At 43.2% G+C, this 24469-nt stretch overlaps 1 protein-coding gene across 24 annotated transcripts in view; it reads right to left on the bottom strand.

Annotated features, from left to right (window-relative positions):
• The window catches only part of MAD1L1 (mitotic arrest deficient 1 like 1), a 352087-nt gene that overhangs the window by 131283 nt on the left and 196335 nt on the right, over positions 1-24469 (bottom strand). For 23 of the 24 annotated variants that reach the window (XR_010825087.1, XR_007163484.2, XR_007163497.2 and 20 more), the window contains one exon: positions 23070-23160. Coding sequence is in view for 17 of the 24 variants with exons in the window: in XM_048064431.2 (XP_047920388.2) it covers positions 23070-23160 (91 nt within the window). In the remaining 7 variants the exon portion in view is untranslated. Of the gene's footprint in view, positions 1-23069; positions 23161-24469 lie in introns of those variants that run through there. The other variant, XM_048064508.2, reaches the window with a different exon arrangement.

Genomic DNA, 24469 nt, shown 5'->3' with positions numbered 1-24469 from the left:
TTTCAAGATACGAAGTCTTTTTAAAGGAAAGCAAAACTGCAGTGTAATAAGATTTTCTAGTTACTATATCTAACTATGAAAGAGCAAAACCTCCATGGGTATTTTTTTTGAGAGTATCTTATATAAAAAGAAACAAAAACAAACAATAGTGGTGCAAGAAGCCACCACCTTCATGATCTGATGCAGGATGCACCAAAGTTCAGCTGAGCATCTATAAGCCTGAGAAGCAAGTGACAAGGAGGGCTGTCAATCATGTTGCTTATTCGCACAGCAAACACACGTTGCCTGGGTCGGCTGATAAAGTTAGCCACGAGAGCATTAACAGCAACACTGAAACTTCCCACGAGCTTCAAGCAGACCAGGACGCTTTAATCCTGTAATGCAGAGCATATAAAAGTTAAGTTATATGACCCTGCACGCATAACTTGGACCTGACAGGGTACAAGGCAAACCTGGAGCAGCTTCACTGCCTTTCGGTGACTGAACGCCCACCCTCGTCGTGCACGCAGAGCAGAGCTGCCCGCTGTCATCAGCAGGCTCCCTGCCTCGAGCTGGACGCCACTCTGCTTGAAAAGCAAGTCAAGTTCCCTTTCACGTCACACAGAAACTCTGACAGATGCAAATGGATCAGAGGACTCATTTCTGACAGTGTCTCTGAGCAGTCGGTCAGTGTCTGAGTGGGTTTTACAGCAAACGTGCTCCAGGTTAAACAAGTTCCACCACAGCCTCTTGCTGTGAGCGGCTGTTGCTTCCCACCCTCCTCCTGCTTCGGCCAAGCAGAAGATAAAAATGAGGAAAAGCTAACAAAATACATCCCTGCAACACATCAAGGGGAAGAAAAGTGAGAGAAGAATTCTTATTTTTTTGTCCCCATCACTTCTCAGTGATGTGGTGTTTGTCTTCACATAGCTTCCCCCTGGGGAGAGCTGATCTTCCCCAACACCCCCTTGATGTCTGACCAGGTACCACAAAGAAATTTTTCTAGTAGTAGTTTTGTAGAGAGAGAGAAGGGAGGGAGCTTCCAACATCTCAAAGACTTGCACATGCAAGTACCTGTCTTAATTATCCATGTAGTACCTACATTATTCACCAGGAAGAGTCACTATGGTTTCAGTTAAACGTGTTGAATATGCAGAACCTTCTTTTATTTGCTCTGTTCTCTCTCAAGTAAGAGACCAGAGTATCTAAAAGACCCAAATATCGATTTAGAGGGTATATTCACTTCCAGCTCCTCAGGGCAAATGTTAGCTTTTCCTTCCCTCTTCACCACTGGTCAGGTTACCGTCTTTACTAAATAAGTTGTAGGAACCCTGACGAAAAGAGCTCTCTTCCTCCTCTCCAGGACCATGGGAAGGTCTCCTCCATTTCCTTCCTCCTTGCCTTTTGCTCCCAGGTTTCCCTACCCAGTTCCACAGGGAGCTGGACTCTGTTCCCTTGGTCCCCACACCGAAGCGAGCTGCTTTGTGTCCTTTTATTCCTTGAACATTAGGAGTTTCTACAGAATTAGGATTAACAAACATTAGAGAGGTCCCAGCCAGCAAGAACAGGGCTGTCACAGAGCAGCTTGCTGTGCATACAAAGAAACCTTCGACTAGAAGAGTCAGCAATGCAAGGAGAATTAAAAAGCACAGTTAAATAACCCTAAATCCTCATGCATATTTATAGACTACCTCACATCAAAACTAAATCAATACTCCTCACTAGTTACGTATGGACCGAGAAAGTAAGAGCTGGTAACTTGTTTTTGGTTTACCCGCTGTACTGCTGAGACCTGGAACGCCTCCAGAGGTGAATAAATTCCTGGGCCTACAGGGGGAATTTCAAGCAAGGCCCCAGTGTGGGAAGGGGTCTCAATGCACAGGGTGAGGAGGAGCAGCCAGCACAAGGGATCCATCTCACCTTGCCTCCAGAGAAAAGCCTCACAGTGAAGCTGGTTTCTGACCTTCTACTCCCACGACAGAGAGAACCACACCAGATACAAGGCCAGGTGTTTGATTTACGCTGTACCTTTACCAGCAATGTCAGCTACATCCCCCCGGCATCTCGTCCCCGAACACAGCACGTGCTGTGCGAGACTGTCCACGTGGGGGGCTTCGATCAGTACAACCATCTGCTAAAACACACTTTCTCGGCTTCCACTGGGGGGAAGACTACTTCTTGGCTGCCAGCAACTACTGTTCATCCGTTTCTTCTTAAATGCAATTTGAACCAGAGAGATGGGAAAAGGCTTAGGAATGTAACGCTGGGATCACCAGTCCATCAGCGGAACGACTGTCCACTTGCTAAACCTGCCTTGCATCAATTCATCTCCAACCATGCGTCATCTTTATTCAGGCTTAGACTGCTACAAAGCTGAGCCAAAACCAATTTTAAATCTATCCTGAGATATACTTGGTAGACACAAACTATTCAGACAGCCATGTATGACTTAACGGTCTGACATACAGCTGTCCTGTCCCCTGCTTGATTTTATTTCACCGGTTTTACTTCACCATGCTAATGGACTGGAGACGTGGAGGGGCAATGACTTCAAGTTTTACTGCCAGGTTTTCCCAGAGTTATGGCTGCCAGGTCAACCCATAAACTGTTAAGGCCCTACAAAAGCCTCATTCAAACCACGGTACTTCCTGCAGTACAAAATTCAGGCCTTGTTTTTATCACTGCTCTCCTCCATCACTATGAATCATAACATTTTTATGAAAGAAAATTGTGAATTAAGAGAAACTATTTTTCTGGTGCTTCCCACGGGGAAACCAGTTCTCTTCAGCCTTTGTGTAGCACACCACCAGGAAGACAGGACAGTTCAGCCCTACACAGCAGCTACCCAACGTGCTCTGGCACTGCTAGTTACTTGTCTCTTATTAAGTTTTAATCAGAAAATACACAAATAACCCAGAAACACAGACTAGCTGCAGTTATGAAGGTATCGTCTTTTCAGCTTTATCTAAGCAAAGCTGAAAGACAGCCTTTCCATCCTTCACTAACTACACTTCCTTGGATGGCATCTTTAAACACACGACCACGCCAGTTTCCCAGAGGTCAAAGCACATTTGTTACGGAGGAACGCATTTTTCCTGGGTTAGACTTTTGCCGTGCTTTTCTGGGCATTTTTCATATTTTAGTCACTGGTCTGTTTTTAATGCAGTTTTAATTCTTCCAATTTACTATTACTTCAGTTGCAATCTTCAGGGGTACGCAGACTCTCTAAGGAAATTAAAGGCATTCATTCCGAGTTGCTGTCACGGGCAGAACCCCTCGATGGTCTTTGATGCGTTTTGGATGTATTGACATAAACCAGGGAGCTTCTGCTTGAAACCGATACTGAATAGTGAATGAGCACTCTGAATTTATCTGCCCAAACCAGTAGTAAGTGGCCTCAAGAAAAATGATAAGAAATCTTACGTGCATGAATTTATACACTTCTCCAGCAGGTCAACAGCCAACAAAAAAAGATAAGAGAGATGATAAGGGAAAAGCACATTTGATGTTGGTGATTTCAGAAGAAAAAAAATATTATTTTCTCTAATCACTGTGAAAGGAGTACAAATCTCTACCATCTTCTTGCTTAACAGAGCTCAACAATGTTTACATTTCACTTGAGAGGAAATATCTGTTTCCATTATTTCAGTCCACTCAATCACTACTTCCATACTTTCTTCTCCAACTTAAAACCTCGAATCAGATGAATTCACTTACTGACGTTTGCAAATTACTAATCACTCATTGGCAGTATCGATCCGCACATTTCGCATTTGCTACAGTCAGAATGAGACAGCACTGGCTGGTGAATAGACTGTGAAGACTGAAAAATGAGATTAAGCAGCTAGCCTCATATAGATCAAGTTATCTGCTTCCCCGTTCACTTTTCATGAAGCTTCCAAAATGCAACAAATTGAATCCCCTTAACTCACAAGACAGGACTGATACATAACTCCATTAAAAGATCAGAAAAAGCAGGTAACACAATTTCATGGAAAACAGGTCTTGTCAAATACACTTGAAGAGATTTCAAGTCTAGTTAATTAAGATAACTGTGTTGACATAACAGAATAGGAATCCTATACGATATTTGCCTCGGTATCAAAATCACATTTTCTTTTAAAACTAGCATGATGCAAAATAAGACTACAACAGTTTTGAAATGGACCAAGAACTGATGAACTAACAGTGACATTTTCCAGTCACTTCCAGTAAGTGTTGCTTCTTTCACCAATAGTATGCAGCACACATTCTCTAGGATACATAAGAAAATAATAAGTCCTTAGTAAAACATGCAGATAACACAAAGGGAGAATTGCAGGAAACAACAAAGCCCACAAAGGTAGCTTAGAAATCTGATTGCGCCCAGCACAATTTTCTACACAAATTCAAACACACCGTGAGACATCCCAAAGCACAGAATCTAGTCTAACGCACACATTACAGCAGGTACTTTCTGAAGGCAATGCTCTGTGGAGGGTTCTTGGCCACGGTTAATAACTAAGGGTTACCTCCAATTTAATGCTGTGGGGGAAAAAAGGGTACTAGCAAGAATCTTTATGTGCTTATGTAGAAAATTGAGAAGGGCCAGAGAAACAATATTGTCTCTGAATATAACATTGATGAGACCACTAGAGTGATAATGCATCCAGGTGAGGTGTGCACGCAGCATAAGAGGGTTGTTGAAAATTAAGGAAAGTTGTGAGAAGATTTCTATGAATGATTCATGATCTGAAAAACATGCCTTACAATGAGAAATGAATGGAAATCAAACTATTTCATTTACTATAGAGAAGGCTGAAGCAATTTGATCAAGGTCTTTAGTGGATATCTAATACTAGATGGTTCTTTAATCTAGCAAACAAAAGCAAAGCAAAAACGCAATAGCTCACACTGAAGTCAGTGAACTGAAAAGAATACATATTTTTAATAGGGATAGCTAGCCAGGTAAACCTATATAATGTCTGTTGCTTAGTACCATTAAATCAATATTTGATGCCTTATTAAAAACAGACTGTCGAGCAACCACAAGTTACTGGATAAAGATTTCTCTAAGTCAAACTATTTTTTTTACATTATACAGCAAATCAGTCTAAATGGGTACTCTTTTTGGCCATAAACCTCTTAATTCAACTCATTCTACTTCCTCCAATTCCAAAAAGTGTTATTCACCACTTTCATCCATTCTCTCGCATTATTAATTCCCCCCCTTAACTTTCTAAGCCTCCAGACAATTCTGTAACTTCAGCATTTATTCCTCTTAGACATAACAAGAACCTCGATGTTATCGCTGACAGTTTAATCTTTTTCAAGGAGAGTTTTAATTTGGAGAGAAATTATACTGGAATCAATGCCTCTAAATATAAAAATACTTTCAAATTTATGTTCATTTTAGTATTTCAGTTTGGCAGAGCCACTCAAATCCTCAGGTGATGGAAAAGAAGAATGACACTTAAGATACAGCCACTGAGACAGTGCTTTTTTTTTTCCCTAAAGGAAATTTCTTTTTCACAGTTGTAATGACAACTTGAACACACATGCTGATCCATACAGAGTAATCCAGCTCATTGGAACACTACAGCTTCATAAAAGGGTTACTTGGTGATTAAAGTGCAAACAAAATCAGGTAGTGGAAACAGGTTTGTCACCTGCCACCTTTCTTGGCCGTTAGGCTTTAAATCAGCAGGTCTTAAATCACCCTTCCTCCTGCCACAGCACTGAACTGTCCCTCAGCCACTGGAAATGCTCACTGCTGCTCGGCACTTTATCCCTCCCCAGCACTCCAGCAGGCAGCCTTGTGCTCTGTCTTATGGAACAGGCAACGTCAGCGATGTGAACAGGCTCAACTCTTCTACAAGGCCCTTCTTCTGCCAGAGGACAGCCTGTGACTTAGCTTGTCCAGGGCTACCCACGTGTGCAAAGTCGCAGCAGCACGGTCATCCATGGGCTGGTATCGCGGTTCTGAAGCAGGGAGTGAAGTTAGTTTAAGCACTTATACTTTCTTTGGGAGAAGGTTAAGAGAGAAACCTAAGACTGAGATGTGAAAGCTCAAGAAAAGAAGTAACTGAACACAAACATCTCCATACACATCCATCTTTTAACCATGTGTGTACAGGTTCCTCGTACAATTAACATTCTGCATACATGTTCGTCTTCTGTTTTCTGCTGCCTGAGCTTTAACAGACTATTTCTCATGTTCCCATCGCACATCCTGCTGCCAGTCACCCATCCATCTTCCACAGCTGCCCTCTGAAGGCATCATCTGTCATCTCATTTTGTTGAGACAAGGAGGCACCTGAAGGATTGCAGAGCGGGAGTGGAACTGGCAAGCAAACAGCTTGAACAAACATAATTTACCCCTGTAATCTCAGATTATTTCTCTCCTAGCATGCATGTACTATGGTAACAATAACATGGCTGTCCATCAAGCAGAGATTTCGATGGATAAATACTGATGGTCCTCCCTCAGGAAGCACCTAGAGCAGCACGAGCTGGCACACTGAGAGCCAACTTCAGCCATCAGCTACGAAGTGGGCTTCTGTAATAGATAAACCCAGTCCACTAATCCCCAATTCCAACACCTCCCTGAACTATCTCCCAGCTAACGCTAGTAATTCTAATCCACGTTAAAAAACCTTCCAGGAGGCCATAACATGGCTGCCTCTCTATATGAAAAATATAAAAATCCCAAACTTGTGTAATTCCTCAGCACACACCTGCCTTTTCTGGATCAGTAATGTGCTTGTCCACGCTGAACTTGTGAATACTATTCAATTTTAGAAATTCTGCCTGGATCCTTACCAACTGCAAACTCCAATTTGTTTTCTGAATGCTGTAAGAATGCAACTGTAAGAACTGATCTGTACCTTCACACCAGCTCTGTACCTTACATATTAAGTTAAAACGCACACAAATGCTTTGGCTTCTCTCAAAAGCTGTTAAATGAGATGGTGTCCTATTCAAAAAGAAGCTCTGCTAGGCAAAGAACCAGGGAAATCGGGAGTACAGTTCTACCAGGTGAGCTGGTCAGCAAATACCGGGTTACCAGGTTGGGTGGTGCTTGCAGCCCTCTGGGAAGGAGCACATGGCCCCGAGAGCTCAACTTCTACATGGATAAATCAGCCGTGACCACAAAGTGCCAAAGCTGCTCGGGTCCAGGCAAGTTTAACTGTAACAAAATCGTGTGGATTTGTTCTTTATCACCGAAATGTTTCTGTCCCACTGTGTCCTCAAAACCACGCCATGCCACTGGGGCTGCCACGACCGAGGTGCAGCGCATCCCCTTGGCACCACAAGGGACCGAGTTTCAGGGCAATTATCTCCAAGTTCTACAGAAGCTGCTTACTCACATCCTGTCATATTCCCCCCCCAGAAAGGTGAGATTGCTAACATCTCCTACCTTATAAGCTGCCAGGCCCACACCCAGATGATAAAACTGGCCACTTCCCAGTCCCCTCTGTGCTACCAGCCCCTGCTGTTGCACCATCCTCCTCCCACTGCTGCTGAGCTCCCTCTCTTGACTCAAAGCCTCACAAATGTCTACATGGGAGGTTTTACTTCTGCAGCAGTAACCTTATTTGACCAAATATTTATAAATAAGTGAACAAGAGAGCCTGAGCCCTGTGTTTTTGTTTGGTTTTGCTTTTTTTTTTTTCCTTAGGACAACCTTATTGCTGGTCTGTGCACTTCTGTCATGGACAGGCTTTGCTAGGGTGCTACAATAGATCAGCAAGCAACACAGCAAGCAGCCAACGTCTGTTTTCAAGAGATTACCAATTTGTTCCCGTGTCCCTGATACAGGGTTGGAAGTGGGAAACCACCCTCACTGCATGCAGGTCACTGTGCTGCACTGCCAGTCCCAGGCTGGGCAGCGGCTGCTAGCCCAGCTCCCTCCTCAAAGAGCAAGGCACTCAGAGAGAGGAGGTGGATTAAAACCCAGCTTTGTAAATATTGCACCCTACAAGTGAGATCTCAAGTGTTCAGTCCCTGAGCTCTTGGGAAAGAACAGTAGCTAAGAAAACGGATGCTGAAAAGTGGAGGAAAACAGGAAAGTGGAGTAAGGAGAGAGAGAGCTGCTGGTGCTAAAATTTTAGAAGGCAAACTTTACTGATTTTTAAACAAGCAAAATAGCTTCCAATTCTCTCTCAGGAAATGGCAGTGTGCAGACAGTGGACCCAAGGCTGCTTAAAAACCGGTAATTGGTCTGGCTGCTGTGGCACGCTGCGAGGGCTGTGCAGCGTTCAGCCTGAGCCGGTCTCTCCCAGCCGTGCCCAGCTCCGAGCAGCTGCGAGCGGCAGCCCAACAAGCGCAGCAGCAGGAGCCAGCCGGGGCAGAGACACCAGAGGAAAAGGATGGAGACTGTTTCTGTGCAAAGGGCAAGTGAAGAGGACTGAGAAGGCCCCTCCGCGGGACTGCTCTGTTGCTAGATGTGAGCACACCTCCTCCTGGGATGAGCAAGAAAACCAGCATGAGGTAAGTGCAGATATTCCAGGCTCGATTTAAACGGCTCCGTCCACTGCAGTCACATCTACCCAAACCACCCGAAATGTCCATTTATCACCTCCCTGCTTTAAAACTAATCAATACCACTGCAGGACAGCAACACTTTCTGTGCAGGTAGAAAACAAGATGGCCTGGAGCCCTTGGAAATTCTCCCCGTTCCCTACCAGCTTGATACCAACTCCGCCACTGCCTGCATCAGGCACAGCCGGAGCTGTTACACTGCCTGGAACAATGCAGCAGCAGCGACTACTTTGCTTCCAGCAGCTCGACCAGCCCTGAGCCGTGAGTAGACAAAGAGCCCCCTCTGCTTGCTTCTCTACAGCTGTGAAAAGGCTGTGCACGGAGACCAAGTGTTTAATGAGCGGAAAGGACGCCTTTGCTGAGGGAGTATGCGGGACATGGGACCTCCTAGGTACGTCATAAACCCAGGAGCGTGTTTGCTGGGAGAGGAGTATTACAGGGGAGAACGACTAGTTGAGAAATAGAAAGAGGTACAGTCTCCAGACACGCACTCAGCACTCCAGCTGTAATTGGCATCAGGTGATTCCTAATGGCCAGGTGGCTAACAGCTACTAAGACAGATCCCTGCTCCACCAGCACACACAGCGAAGTGCCATCCGACTCTGCAGCGAGTTTTAATGTTTGGCAAGAAAAGCCAGAAAGGAGGTTAACTCACTGAGGAGAGACGCGAGGTGAGGGATGGAAGGTGGCCCAAGTCCAGCAATGGAAGGAAAAGATGAGAAACAACTTGTGTGCTCCCCTGACCCCCTGAGCTTTCTCAGATGTGTAATTCCTATGGCAGATGACACAGTGGTTAAAGTGCCAGAGCCCATTTCAGTCCTGTCACTACAGCAGCCTGTGCTGCTGCTGCTTCCAGAGGAGATACACCCACTGGGAATTGAATGTCCTGGCACAGAATGGTTTGAAAATAATTCTGCCCTTTCCCTCATCCATACTCTTGCTAGTAACATACACGTTAAAAATAGCTGAGGAACCACGTGTGCTCCTAAGACAAACCACAAGCCTTTGCATTAAGTTTTACTGACCTCATATGTAAATCAGCATATAAAGACTGGTAGCCCATTATGTTTTATTCAGCTGCTACAGCAGCCATCCATCCTGTGTCTTTCACAGCGAGCTGTAGCCTGTAACAGGTTCATAAACAGCTCAGAAAGACGACTGCTGTAGATTTCACTTAACTCCTTATCTATCTGCTTTAAATGGATTAAACAACTGTGTCATTAAAATGCTTCAAGTAAGACTTTGATCATAAACTTATCGTTTTACAGTTATTGAATCTGATCCCTAATGAATGCTATTCTGCCATATTTCTCTGTCTTCTGCTGCCAGCTTTGTTCCCCATTAGTCCTGGCTCCTCGGTCCTAACGCGACTGCTTTGTATGCTGGATCGCTGCATCCTAACAGACCTCGATTGTATCTGCTGATTGCCCAACCCAAAGGAACAGATAACGCGCAGGAATTTCATCTGAGGTGGGGTCAGGAGAGAAAAAATAATCCACAAAATACAAACCACACAAAACACACTTTACGTATTCACTACACAGCTGCATGACTGCAATTCCTTCCCAGTATCCCTTTCCTGCAGGGAACACAGGGCCCAAGGCAAAGGGGGGATTTGGGCAGTGTTCTCTCCCACACTTTAAAGAAAAAAAGTTTGCTATTTACTCAGAAAAGGGGTGAGATGGAGAAAAAGCACTACTGAGGTCAGGAAGGCTTCTGCCACAAAGCACCGTTGGGTTTTATCAGCTGTAACGAAGGAGGTGCCAGTTTGGGGATCCGGATCCCTGCAGCACGCAGAGGAAAAGCCAAGCTTGTGCTAATACGAGCACCCCAACACGGCGAGCAGCCAAGAGCTGCCAGCCGTATCTATCTAAGCACAGTGAGGGGAAAGCTGCTGCAAGGGACTGCCAGGGGGGCTCTCCAAGCGTTAAGGTAGAGTTGACATACAGCTGGGGTTGTCTTCTGCTCTGGACATTCATAGAAGTCCTTTTTAGAAGAGACTGTCAGTATCAGGTCTCCTAAACGCTTGTTTTCTCTTTGAGGAGATGACAGTGATTTTCTGCTATGTCTGAGAGATTTTTTGTTTGTTTGTTCCTGTTTTGGTGTTTTGTTTGTTTGCTTGTTTTTAGGGAGATTCATTTTCAACAGGTACAACTGAAAGAGTACACGTTAGTAGTTCACTTCTGGAGAAACTCCTCAGTGAGGATGGCTTTTGTCCTTCAATAATCAGTAGACACAAGGAGAAAGCAAGATGGTCCTTCGAATGGCCAGCCATGGGAGAGCAAAAACAGCCAACAACAGTACCAGAGAACCACATGCCTGTTTCAGTAGCGAACTCTATTAAAGTCACATGAAAGTGTTAAACTGAACGCTGAAAATCCACACGTTCGATATGGAAGAGGCCTATTATGTCAACTTGCATAGTCCTTGCCAATGCAGCACACTGACTAATGTTAATCATTCTGTGTTCTAATTATCTTACCATTATAGCAATTTTCCTGATGATCATCCTTTCTTTTTTTTTTTCTTTTTTTTTTTCTCCTTTTGTTGTTGTTCAGTGTTTTTCAATGATGCAGGCTGCATGGCTTGGACCACCTCTTTCCCATCTGAGTGTTTCCAAAGAATATACCGAAGGCTGTGTTATTATCTCTCCCCGTCATTCCCTTGGCTTACCAGGGCATACTCAGTACTTCTAAACAGAAGGAAGCGAAGAGGAGGACACCGCATTGCTTTGTCACTTCACAGGGCTAGGCACTGAAACTGAGAAGCTGTGCAAACCTCCCAGAGGACCGAGGACCGACTGCCAACCCCTCCTAGCACTTGGTTTGGCCACGCAGAGTAAGCAGCGCTGACCACGATGGGCCAGCAGAAACACCATCCTTGGCCCGGCCCAGCTGGAGTGAGACTGCCTCAAATGTAATCGCAGTAGAGCAAGAATGGATTTATTTCCTGCTTTACTCCAGAGAGAGAGAGGCCAGATTGACCCAGTGGCCTCTATCCTACCCCCAAAGCATGAATTTCTTCCTTTCACAGTGAGGAGATAGAAGCAAAGACTCAAAAAAGTCCCTTGAACCAAGGAAGTGATCAGTGCTTTCTACCTCATCACCCTCAGGAACAAAAAGTGACATTTTAATTAGCTTCTGCTACCTCTGACAGACATCCTGGGTCGTGCAGAGAAGCTACCTTTTACTTTCTACTCTCATAAAACTTGGGAGTGTGAAAAAAAAAAGAAAAAAAGAAGCAACCCAGTCCCCTTTTCCTTTTCCCCAAGCAATTCAATTATTTGCCAGATAGCACTAAGAATCCATTAGAGAAGAATGTATTCTGCATTTGCTGTGGAAATCTTCTGGTGATCTTATCTGCCTCTCAGTTCAAACTCAAAGCTCAATTGTTTTTTTCTGCCAGTACAAGCAGACTTCAAGCAGCTCTGAAATCCTTTCAGATGGGGAGAGTCACCTCCTCGTATAGAATTTACAAGAGTGAGAGAGATTTATGGATAAACTGAAACAATATGAGGAAAGGCCATGGGGGCAACCTACTGGATTCTGGAGGGCTTTGAGTTAACTGCTCCAAGCAGTGAATTCAACATTATCTTGATCTGACTGCCTCAAGAAATAAATACTTCAGAAGGAACCTAGCCCAGTAGCAAGTTTTCAAGCTATCATTGCGTACATCGGCAGAAGGGCATCGTCTCCAACCTTCACACAAATCAAAAGGGCTCAGTCTCTTTTTGATCCCATGGAAGCATGCAACATCAGTAAAGAGCATTAAGTTGAACAGAACAGCCAAGGAGCTGAGACGGCAGAGGATGAAAGGGAAAGGCTCAGGAGGAATATGCTGGTGAATCGACCAGTAGGTCCGTTTTGTAGGACATCTGGTATTTTCGCCTAGGATGCTTGAGAGAATGGACCACACAAAAATGTCCAGGTGCAGACACAGGTCTGTCTTCTGAATGGCTAGTGCCTACAGCAGCATCTTACTCAGAGGATATCAGAGACCCTGGGAAAGCAGAAAAGCCAAAAGGCTTTGTACTTTCAGTCCCCAAATTACTTGGCCCTAGACGTTAGTTTCCACCAGGGAAACTGTTTTGTACGTTACACAGAGCATCCCACTCCAAACTGATTCTGTTGAAAGTATCTGGGTAAAGTTTCCTATTTTGCACACACCCCTCTCAAAGCATGGGTACATACAGGTGCAACTACGTGCATCCTAATACTTGTGTGCAAATACATGTCCGTACATATAATTAAATCCACGTGCTGTATTTCAGTGTCCACACTGCCTCACCACAGTAATATCAATCTTAACTCGTGCATGTCCAATAATTCTTCTTGCGCACTGAACATACCAACCCATAAGCAATCCCTGACTCCTAAGGAAATAACCTTGAGGACAGCAACCCGGGATCTAGAGGGAAGGCAGTTCTACAGAACAGCTGAGCTCCCCTACAGAGACTGCCTTGCCAACAGCTTTTCACATCCCCTTACTCATAAAAATGAGAAAATTTCTGTAATTACTACTGATTGCAACCGTGGTAGTATTGCACAGAAAGAATGTATCCACTGGAAAAAGACCAAAAGCACACGAGAGGATCTCTGTGGAGATCATGCCTGCTGAGCAGCCTTTATGTCAGTGGGTTTTCAAGTTTTTCATCCTACCAGAGCCGGAATCACAATGACCCCTTTTTTCTAAAGCACTGTCTTTATTCTGAAAGGTCACAATCTGAACCAAACATCTGATGTTGTGTCCGACATGCACAATGTATTTCAGGGAGTTTTTATTTCATTTTAAACGCCCTGCCAAAAATGCAAAGAACAGGCACAGCTTCTGTATTATTTAAGGTACGTAAGGCCTAAATGTTGAGCAGGGGAAGCAGTGGTGTCCCTGACGTGCCAAACCCCATGCCTGGGGAAACGCAGAGATGGGACAGATCACCTGGGAACCCTCCCATCCGTGTTTAACACAACCGGGCTTTACAGACAGCACCACTCCTATGCACACACAGCAGCAGCATCTCACTACTGATTGTTTTTAAAACAGACAGAAAGACACCCTTTCCACAGCGTTTCACTTATCCTGCCATCCTGGCTGTCTATCCTGTTTTGAAGAGAACAGCTCTTCTACCGAAATTAAGCATCTTTTTCCATTCTACTCTTACCTGTCTTTCATATCTGGGTAGAAAAGCTGTCAAAAATACTTTTTTTTTTCTGGTTTATATGGATCTATGTCTTTTTAGAGCCTTATCAAGCAAAAGCAAAAGGAAATCGAGGCAAATTTCAAAAAAAACTGGAAAGTGGTCTGACCGCCTTCAGGGTGCACTAGCAGAGATGCTCGTGCATCGGGGTGTTACTCCTCCCTGCGTGGCCCCTTTCAGACCACCCTGGTTCTCCCCAGACACCCTACAAACTCTGATCCCTAGCATAGCCTCGGCTACAGATTGATCTGCACAATGCCAAGCGTTTGAGTGACAAATGCACATCACGTTTCCCTTCTACTATTTGATAAAATTCTTTAGGGGAAACCCATTTTCTTTATGCAGTTCTTTGCCTCCGGGCGTCAGGTAGGTGGTAGGTCATTCTGGTCAAAGGAAAGGGTTGTGGGATGTGGAAGATAAGGTGTCACCATCTCACACCCTTGCATCCCCCCAGCAGACACCACGTTATTCCTCTGAAGCACGCTGCCCTTCCCGGCAGTGGCTCTGCTCAGATTATCTCCCCATTTTCTCAAGTTTCTTAAAACAGCATTACTGTCGCTGCCCACTCTTCACTGTAGCGTGAAACAGGCAGATTTTCCTCCTCCCCACACAGAGAAAAACAAAACCAAACCAAAAACTTGAACTCCGACTTCATTTCTTTCCCATAATTTAGGTAAGACATCCTGGCCTTCTGTCTCTTAGAGACGGTGCCGAGTTTTCCGCATACCAAGCAGCAGAGGAAAAATCCTGCACTGTAACCAGGGTCTCCTTATCAGGAGAATAAAACTGTTGAAGAATATTACTGAAAACTTTGACTTTACAAAGACCAATGGCAAAAAGCCAGACTATAACAGAAGTGGAAAGACAAGGACAGCATGAAACTGTGACCTATTATTTTGTTTTAATCAAAAGTTCGGAAGTAATTGGTTCGTCAAACAAAGGCTGAAACGATAACAAGTAATGAAAAGCTAAAAGCCAAATACGGAGAGAGCTGTAACTTAAGGACGTGGTGTTTATTCATAGAAATCCAAGGAAAAGCAGAAAGCTTCAGTAAACAAACCTTTCCATGCATTATTTTCCCTATTTAGCTCAAAACGACATTTTTGTTTTGTTTCTGTGACATCACAGCAGAATTCAAAGCAGAAGAATAATGGAAAATGAAGAAAGAACAATTGAAAACTAATTTGTGCCATCAAATGACTACACAGTAAAACTAGAAAATTATAAAGGGACAGTCGCTCTTATCATTTCCTGAAACTTTGCTTTTTCCTTGCTACATGATGAATAAGATTAGAGGAGCTAAAAAGCGAAGCCTCTTTTTAAAATGGTTGTGTCTGCCTACCCAGCCTGGGTTTTCACTCACATTGTGATTCTGGGGAATCAGTGCAATGCTGTTCTTGCATGGAAGTCATCTCTACTTGCTGATTACTAATATTTTATCAGCTATCACTGTAGGATGGAGGGGCAGTTTATAAATGAAAATGTATCTGAACAGTTACTTGTAGTTGAAATTACTCTGGCTCTTCAATACAAGGCTAACAGAGCACTGTGTCCATCACCCTGCTTTCCATCCATGAAAGCTGTGCACACGCAGAACACCCCCAGATTTATTGGTTTAGTGAACCTCCTACCACGCAGTAAAATCTTACACAACTTTTAAAACCTCACCATTTGTTCTGCAATAACTGCTCGGAAAGTAAGGCTTGTTTCCAAACAGCTTTCTTGTCCTGCAGCAGGACTTCAACAACTTCTTGGTGTTTGCCCCCCACACAACACATGCACTCTAGGAGCAACCTCCTCCTCGGTGTGGCTGTATCCTCAACCACATTTTGTGCTCATCACTCATTTTTCTACTCTAGCATAGACACCATCTCATAAAGTTTGTGCTGCATATACCTATGGGTGCAGAGACCTTTTCCAGGGGGCCATTTTCCCCTCCCCAGCTCTCTCCCCACTCACCCTGCGCTCTCCATGCTGCTGCTCAGGTAGCAAGGCTTAGCGCAGTGACCTTTTCCTGTTTCAGAGCTGTTCAGGAAATCCAGTGCTCACCCATCCTCTCTTCTGCTCATCTAATGAGCTGTGTGATGCCACACAACTGCTGATATTTGCAGGGATAGCAAAAGGAGTACATTAATGAATTTATTATGGATTTTTGTGTTATATGTATTATGCAAATGTTAATCAGTTTCTGCAGAACTTCGAGAAAGGTGCTGCATGAAATAAACAATACAGTGTTAGCTCTGGCAGTAAAATTTAGAGCTTCAGTTGTTTAATATTCAATGTATGAATTCCTTAAAAAATTTTTTTAAAGGGCACATTGGTAAAACTTCCCTGCACAAATGTGAATCTATGCGATCACGGTCCCTGATGTTAACAAACATTAGCAAGTCTGTACCATGCATGTCCTTGTTTTATTAGACATCCACTTGCACGTCACATTTATCAGGGCCACAGAGGCCAAGAAACAGCTTCTCTTTGAACCGCCACAACTTGCTGACATGTTTATGCTTCTCTTCTCCAACCCCAAGGAACATTTCTAATTCCTGTTAATTCTAATAACTGCAATGTTTTCAGAATTTACATGTACAAATATTTGCATAGCCTCAGCTAATTCAGTGCCATGCACTCCTCAAGGCTGAAGTATGTATTATATATATATAAAGATATAACTAGTGTTGTACTCCTTCTGTTTTATACTAGTTCTAGGACTTTCTCCTGTACCTAATCCACACGCACAAGATTCAAGATATTTTCTCCCAAATCACAGAGTTCTTCTAGCACAAATCACAGGCTTGTTACAGGGGTAGATCTTTTCCTGTGATTCATTTGGGTAGCACTTTAGCATCTACACTTAGCAGTCTACCACACTAGAGACACCTACACAGCAAAGCAGCTTGACTGCAGCTTAACCTAAGTAGTGCAAGCAACAGAGTGAAGGTAAACCAACACAGGTTTTTGCTCATACTAACCACTAGAGTACCTGCTCAGTGACTCTGCAGCGCTGCTCTAGCCACTGGCATGTTACTGCCTCTGCCCCGTTATCACTGCTCTTGCTACTCATGGTACGAGATTGACCCAGTCCATGCTATGGTCACAGCCATCTGGGTGCATGCATGCTCTCAAATGCCTTGAATGTTCCATGCAAGCATCCCATACCTGCTAGTTGTCAAAGCCAGATACCCGTAACATCCTGATTATAAGCTTACAGTGAGAAGCAGAGGCGTTTAGGTCACAGGGAGTCTCCTGAAAGCATAAAGGTAGCCGCAAATACCTGAAAGTACATTTGCTATGAGGCTAAGCATTAGGAATGCAAATCTGTGAATAAAATGCCTGTGCTACACTTGCGCTATCGGGTCCATAACTAGCACCAAAAGGTACAAATTTAACTGAGGCAACAGATGTTTACCACGTGGGTTTTTTGTTGGTCTTTTGAGCAAAACTGTGGAATGACCCCCAGAGCAGTCTCCCTTTGATGGTGCTCACTTGGGCAGATAGTGCAGTTTGTTAAATTCAGAAGATAATCTCTGCCTGTAAAAGAGGAGTTTATTTTTGAAAAAATCCAGCAGGAGCCTGTGGAAAGGACCACAGATTGCTCTGCACCCCAGCCACTTCCAGATGCTCCCATGAAACCCAACATACTGGCGGGGTGGGGCAGTACGTTTGTACCATGACCTTCTTTTGCAGACCGGAACCTGCACTCTTCTGCTTAGCTGATCTTGTTTTTACTGTGTTTCCCGCTGTATATTCTCAGGTATTCTATCCTGTAATTAAATCCCTCTGGAAGCACACACAAATCTGTTCCTATGCCTTACCAAAAGCTACACCTGACTGAAGAGATACAAAAGTGGTTTGCCCAAATCCATTTAAGGAAATTCTTTTTTTCTTTACTTTTCTTTCTTTCTTCTTCTTCCTTCTTTTTTTTTTTTTTAAAAGGACTGAGCTTGACCATCTGAGGTTTTTAGTGAGAGCAAGCTGTGCCTCAGAGGCTAACCCAGAAAGGGAAAGCATCAAGATGATCCATGAAGAAGCTCCATGAGCATTTGAGAGGTCAATTAGGAAACCTTGAAAGGTTGACAATGTCCCTTTAAGTTTTATAACAGTGTAAATGATTCATTCATCATTCTTCACTGGTCACATAATGAACAGTTAGACTATTAAATGACCTCAACTTTGCCTTGGGCTCTTAACTCCAAGCCAGTTACCGCCTGGCCGCCGAAGTCCTAAGTATAAAATGAGTCATTAATGCTTAAAGATGGGAAACACTCCCTTGTCCACCACAGGGAATAACACAGAACAAACTGCTTGGAGCACAGCTCCCAGCACCCTTTTGCTGCTCCCTCAAAATAGAAGCACGAGGTTACTCTGGATGTCCCAGCATATCATCGTCCATGGGCGTTTGACTCCTGGAAAAAAATGAAATAAAGCAGGTGGCAGCCGCCCGCTGTCCTTGCCGAGCCTCTTGCATGGGTGGGACCAACACAATGGGTCCAATTAAAATAACCTACAGCAGACAAATAGGACAGAGCCTGCAGACACCCACTCTATTTGTAACTAACTTCGGCAATTATATCAGATATTCCTACCCAAAAAAAAAAAATACTGCCTGCAAAACTCACCTTTTTCTTATCTTTAAATTATTACAGCTACGACACAACTAGCAGTGAAGTCGACAAGTGGTTTATGCTTTAATTTGTGTAAAAATAATCAATTTAAAACCTGGAAGAAACTAAGATTGAATTTAACCAGATTAATATCTTAAATTGTAAAATGGTCGATAACAATAGTAAAGTTTGACATTTAGAAAGGAACTACTGCACATGGATTAATGAACACCTCTGAATAAAGTCATATCAGCATGGAAGAAATACTCCCACAGTACCTCTTGTGGAGTAAGTTTTTCTCAGGCAGTTCCTTTGTGGACACTGGAGTTCAGTCCCTTGGTTGTAGTTCCAACAACTAAATTTAGCCTAAATACCAGCTTCTGGCTGGGGAATGTTTTCTGATGGGTGTCCCCCATACCACGTAGACCTGAAGTAGACCAAACCTTAGAGCTCTCATTTTCACAAGCAGTTTTAGCTGAAACGTACTTGGGAGAACTCGAGGTCACAGAGTGGAGCACCCTCATCCATCCTGACACCACATCCAAAACCGAACTTTGTGCAGGAACACCCAGCTGGACGGGCGAGCTCAGCCACCGGAGCCAGCACAGCACTCAGGCTAACTTACAGTGCTGTAGTGCTCAGGGTAGAAAAAACAGCCTAAAATTACACTGCTGCGTGTCATTCAAACACACTCCTATTTCATTCTGCTTCTATATTAAAAACCACTGTGTAAAAACCATGTTCCCCTCCTGCTGTGTAAGGTGGTTTTCAGACAGGAACCCCTACTTGCAGCTAACCAGTCAACTCCTTTCAAGCCCTGAGGTAACGGACAAAACCAATTATTTCAATACGTATGAATAACATCGCATTTTTATGGCTGTTGCTGTTACATTAGTGACCGGCAGAAAGGCTAAAGACAACTAGTTATTACTACGTTTATGGGCATCACACTCACAAGTTGATCAGCTCAGAGCCCATGCCAAGCCCTGAGCCTTTCACACAGCCCAACCAAGGGTCTCAGCAAGTCTTCAGGGTCCTCTTTTCAAGCTTCCTGGGACCCTGCTCAGATTGCTTTCACTGCCAGCATCCACAGGTGATTCCTTTTACTCCAAAATTAGCAAGAAAATAATGGCTCAATCTATTTGGCCTCCTAAATATACATGTATACGCACAAAAGGATAAGGATGCTAGCTTGGTTATGGGACTAGTGACGATTTCCAAGCCCAAACATATCTCAGTGTAAAAAAAGCATCTCCCTGACTTTTATCTATAGAGATCCACTTATCAAACTCAAACTGGAATTTCATTTTTCTCACCAACCAGCTGTGAACTAATTACGAGGACTTCTAACTAGTCCTGCTCCCTTGCCAAGCATATGGTTCCAATTAAGTGAAACTGCAGCTGATTTTAATCAATCTTCCTTGAAGCAGCCGAAGTTGAAGAATCTCTTCTCCTTCAGCTCAAAGAGTAGAGAGCAGGAAAAGCAGGAGAGTAGTATTTGCATAAGGAACACTTCACATCCGCTTGGTTGCCTGTAAACACGAGGCTCCTAGCAGTAAGAAATGCTAATTGAACACTCTTCACAAGTCTTTCCTTCCACTTTATCCAAAAAGCACTGATTTGATCAGTCTCTTTCGCTCCTGGCCAAGCTGCACCACCAACTCGGGAAGATGGCCCAAATCATTTCAGACAACTAACAAACCAAACTTTTCACAGAAATCTCAGCAAGCCTGCCCACCGTAGACCAAGCAGTAACAGCACGTTTTCTTTCCCAGATTAAAGACTCAGTCTTTTTTACTTCATCAAAAGAAAGACAGTGGGGAGGAAGGGATAAAATTGTCTGGTTAAACCCTCGCTTTTCACATATTATTTGAATCCCTTTGCTGAGCCGCAGTTCAGATGTTATTCTTAAGATAATATCCTGGGTGATGGGGGAGGCATCTCAGCAGGGTGTCATTTCCCTACAGTCCAAACATTTCTCGTGTTTTTGTAATCTGAGGTTTTTATTAGCAGTAAAGACCTGACCAGTGAGTAATATCCATGCTAAAGTCTTTATACCAGTGAAGGAAAATCAATGCAGCCTACAGCTAGGTGTCAAGAGCCAGGGGTTTCGGAAGAGAGGGTGTGTGGAGGTGGAAAGCGCCTTCAGCCATAATTCAAGCTGTCCCCACACAAGCAAGGAATACAAAGAGATGTCAGATGTTATATACGCTGCTGCAGATAGCTATCGGTAGCTCTGTTTCTTTATTTGCTAATACTGAGCTCGGGGAGTGTGAATCACGCGCCTATCTTACACCAAAGTGCCTACTGCTATCAGCAGCCAAAGCTGAGATGAGCAAAAGCCACGTGCCAGTACTGAGCTACAGGAGGACGTGAGAGGCGGCAAACATTTTTGAAATCTTATTCCTTTCCACACATCAGTGCAGTCAATCCTCGATGGTTTTTATTAGGAAACATTAGCTGTATGCCCTTCAGTTTCGTTCACCACACACGGCTTTGTGAATTCAGATTTCAGTCCAGTCCTGTGTCAAGCAGGCGAAGCCCTAATTCTAAATCCTGCCTCTTCCAAATTCCCAACTTCAGTACAGCCTCCCCATGCATCTTTCATTCAGTAGACACAGTTCCAGAAAGTTAGCTTTTATTTTAAAAAAGGAACTGCAGATAAAGACTTGTCAGAAATTGGCCTCTTCCTACCTTGTTTAACATCACCCTCTACTTTCTCTTACACTTTGATTTGATTTGATGCCATGCTTTCCCATGTTTGTAATTTCAATCATCTTTCTATTCATACACAGAAATCACAAGAAAATTTTACTGAAGTTTGTCTTGCCTTTTTTTTCCCCTTTGTGATAAAGGGAAGTTAATTTAACCCATCATTTCCCAGTGATTTCTTTCAAAGAGAGGAATAAATAACATCAAACTAGCAACACTTTAGTGACCTTATCTCAGCGTATAATAATATCCTTAGTGTATTTTCTCAGCATTGATAAAAGAGGTGAATTACTAAGCTTATCCTTAACTTAGTGGGTTCCCACTCTAAGGAACTGTTTTCCAGCGTGTATAAAAAAAAGTCACTCCAAGCTTGGCCTGTCAAGGTGTTTTATATGCTAAGCGAATAAAAACCAGGCAAGCTGATGTTTTGCCCTCTGAGGAGTTCCAAAATCTTGACCATTCAGGTGGGCACACGCTGATCAATACTGACATTTTAGCATTCAACTCACATATTCCTTATATTTATGCTCTCCTCTCTAGTCCTCCTCCTTTGGAGAAGCTGCTTTTGGCAGCCACCTCTAAGATACAAGTAGAAAACAAGCGAGGAGAAGAGCATCTTGTTCCCAGCCTATCACCACGTTACTTTTTTATACTGCAGAAGCTCAGCTGTCCAAATGGTAGCTGATGCTGATGACCACAAGGCAGAAAATTAGCAAGACTACGCTATAGCCTTTGGATCTTTCCTCTTTGAATGCGAGCCTTACAACACTTGGTGCTTTGGCATCTCGAGAGCAGCACAGAGCATGTCTCAGCATCAGGAAGAAAACAGGGAATTCCTCTGGTCAGGCCCCCCTGGCAAGCCAGCAGCCACCGTAAGACAACGACTACAGATTAAATACGACTTGAGTGAGTTGTAACCTGCTCTGAAACCAAAGCTGCTGCTGTGTATTTTGGAGACCTGAGCATCCAAACACCAGCCCAAAGCTTTCATCTCCTGATGACTGAAACCCAATTAAAGGTGAGCCAGGTGACAGGTTTCACACTAAACATGGCTCAGCTGAGATGCTCAGCAGCTCTTAGCTCCTTGCTTTATCAAAGCTGTCACTTCCCCTGTGTCTAGGAATTGGTAATAAAAAAAAAAAAAAGATCCACCTCTAATAGGTGTCAGGATAAAATCAATGGTCTGACAGAAATCTGGGTAATTTCAAAACTACGGTGGGTTTTTTTTTTTTTTTTTTTTTTACCACGAACCAATTTACACAAAAATGGGGGGAAAAAAGAGAGAAAGAAAGGAAAATTAAGAGAATTAAATGCTACAATGCAGAGCTGTTCAGCATATCAGAGAGAACAGCAGGGAGAGATAACACTGTTCATAGCAGGATGGGCTGTGATTAAACAAACGTGCACAGGTTCTTGTTTGCTCCAGCACCTTTCAGACAGGAAATGCTATGAAAGCTTGAAGAAACTTCCATGCTCCTCCTCTGCACAGGAAAGTTGTTACCAACATCAGAGCAGGCTGAACACAGTCCACTTGACTGCTGTGGGCTCCCTTGCCTTCCTTCAGGGAGGGTGAGACTTCACTGATCTTGCTAGAGTGAAAAACTGAAGACCTTTTGCCATATAGGACAGCAGCTACCTCAACAAATGGTAAAACACCTGCAGTAGCACAGCAAAACAAGCACACCCCTTCATCCTCCTGACTCCGCGCCTCCTGCCTCTGACTGTCTGTGCTCTTGTGGCACTGCCGTGTTGTCATCTTCTCAACAGCACTGATGCTTCCAGGACTGGAAAACTACTGTCTAATGAGGCCACAAACTGGTGGTTCTAGACAAGCATATTGAAAAAACTTGATGTGTGTGATTGAATCCAACACCCAAACACTTCAATAACACAAAGATAAAGGTGTATCGGTGCATTTTGCACAGGCTTCCTAAAGCACCTTGCCCAGACCGAGGGAAATGAACGTGTGTGTTGTAAGGTTCAATTTGGCAAATCTGTTAGAACTGTATGGACTGTATCAGGCTCTCCAGCCACTCTTTTTGGACGTCCAAGTTTCCTACCTGCAGAGTTAGCTTCTCCAGTTTCATTTCCAGAGATCTGTTCTCCTCTTCCAGCTTGCTGCGTTCAGCTTCTAGCTCCTCAATCTTCAGCCTAGAGAGGAAAGGAAAGATAATAAACACTCTGTCTTTGCCCAGTCTCTCTACAAATGATCAAGTAAAAACTGAAATCATGGACAGTGGCAGATGATTCCTGTATTCAATGTCACAAAGCTATGCTACTGAGGTGTATCTTTTAGCTATTTGCGTGAACTAACTTTGTATGATTAAAATATAATTTCAAAAATACATAGTTAAAATACACAACTTGAATATAAAGCAAATTTAACTTAGATACTTCCTGAGAAGAGAGACAGAGTCTAGACCATCATGTTCAATAACCACCAACAGCTAAAATCTCCGTGAAGGTGTCAAATCTCTTTTTGATCTGATTTATACTTTTGGCCTTCACAATGCTCCTTGGCAGTAAGTTCCACAATTTAATTATGTGCTGTATGAAAAATTAGTTCATTTTGTTTTATACTTCACATGTGATTATTTCACTGAGCGCCTGTTAGTTCTGCAATGAAGAACTGTGAATAATTGTACCATGCTCCCCTCTCTGTGCAACTCTAAAAGCCTCCCTGTATTATTTCCTGAAGAATTTCAATTTAGTCTTTCCTCACATCAAAGGCTTTCCATATTTCTGTTCATCTTTATTGTCCTTCAAGTTTTATATAAACTTTTTGCTATGGGAAGAGCTAGAATTACAAACAGCACTCAGATGTATTCAGTAGTATGAGGCTGTTTTGGTCTCAACTTGTTTTCTAATAATTCCTAGTGTTCCATTTGTCTTTTTAACCACTGAGCACTTCCTTGATATGTTTAGAGAAATGTTCACAATAATGTAAGATCTCTTTCTAGAGTGATAACAGCCCTTTTAGAGCCCACTATTGTACAAGTAAAAGTAAAGACGTTTTTCATACATCCGTGGATTTTATATATATTTTTTTTATCTAAAACTTCATCTCTTATTCTATCAAGTAGCATCATAAGATTCTCCTGAAATACTAACAGCCTGATAACCTGTATATTTTCATATTACCTCAAACTCTATCACTACTCACAAACTTCTTTTTGTGTTGGACAAGTTCCCAATAAAAACCATTCTAAGACCTAGTGGAAAACCCCCTATATTGTGAAAAATGAAAATTTATTCCTTGATTTTCCATCTTGTAAATTTGCATGATATAAATTAATAGAAGAAAAATGTACTAAGCTTCACAAAACAGAAAGATATAATCTCTGGCCCAGGAAATCCTGGAGAAAATACAGTAAAATCTAGGAGAGCCTTCTGACAAAGTACCCTCAGTAGCTTCGCCCAATTTGCGTGGGCATCCACTACTGGCCATCAATACAGACAG

Source organism: Anser cygnoides, chromosome 15 (genome assembly GCF_040182565.1).
Source record: "Anser cygnoides isolate HZ-2024a breed goose chromosome 15, Taihu_goose_T2T_genome, whole genome shotgun sequence".
Taxonomy (NCBI): Eukaryota; Metazoa; Chordata; class Aves; order Anseriformes; family Anatidae; genus Anser; species Anser cygnoides.
The sequence above is the reverse complement of the archived record's forward strand: the minus strand, read 5'-3'. Positions and strand labels throughout refer to the sequence as shown.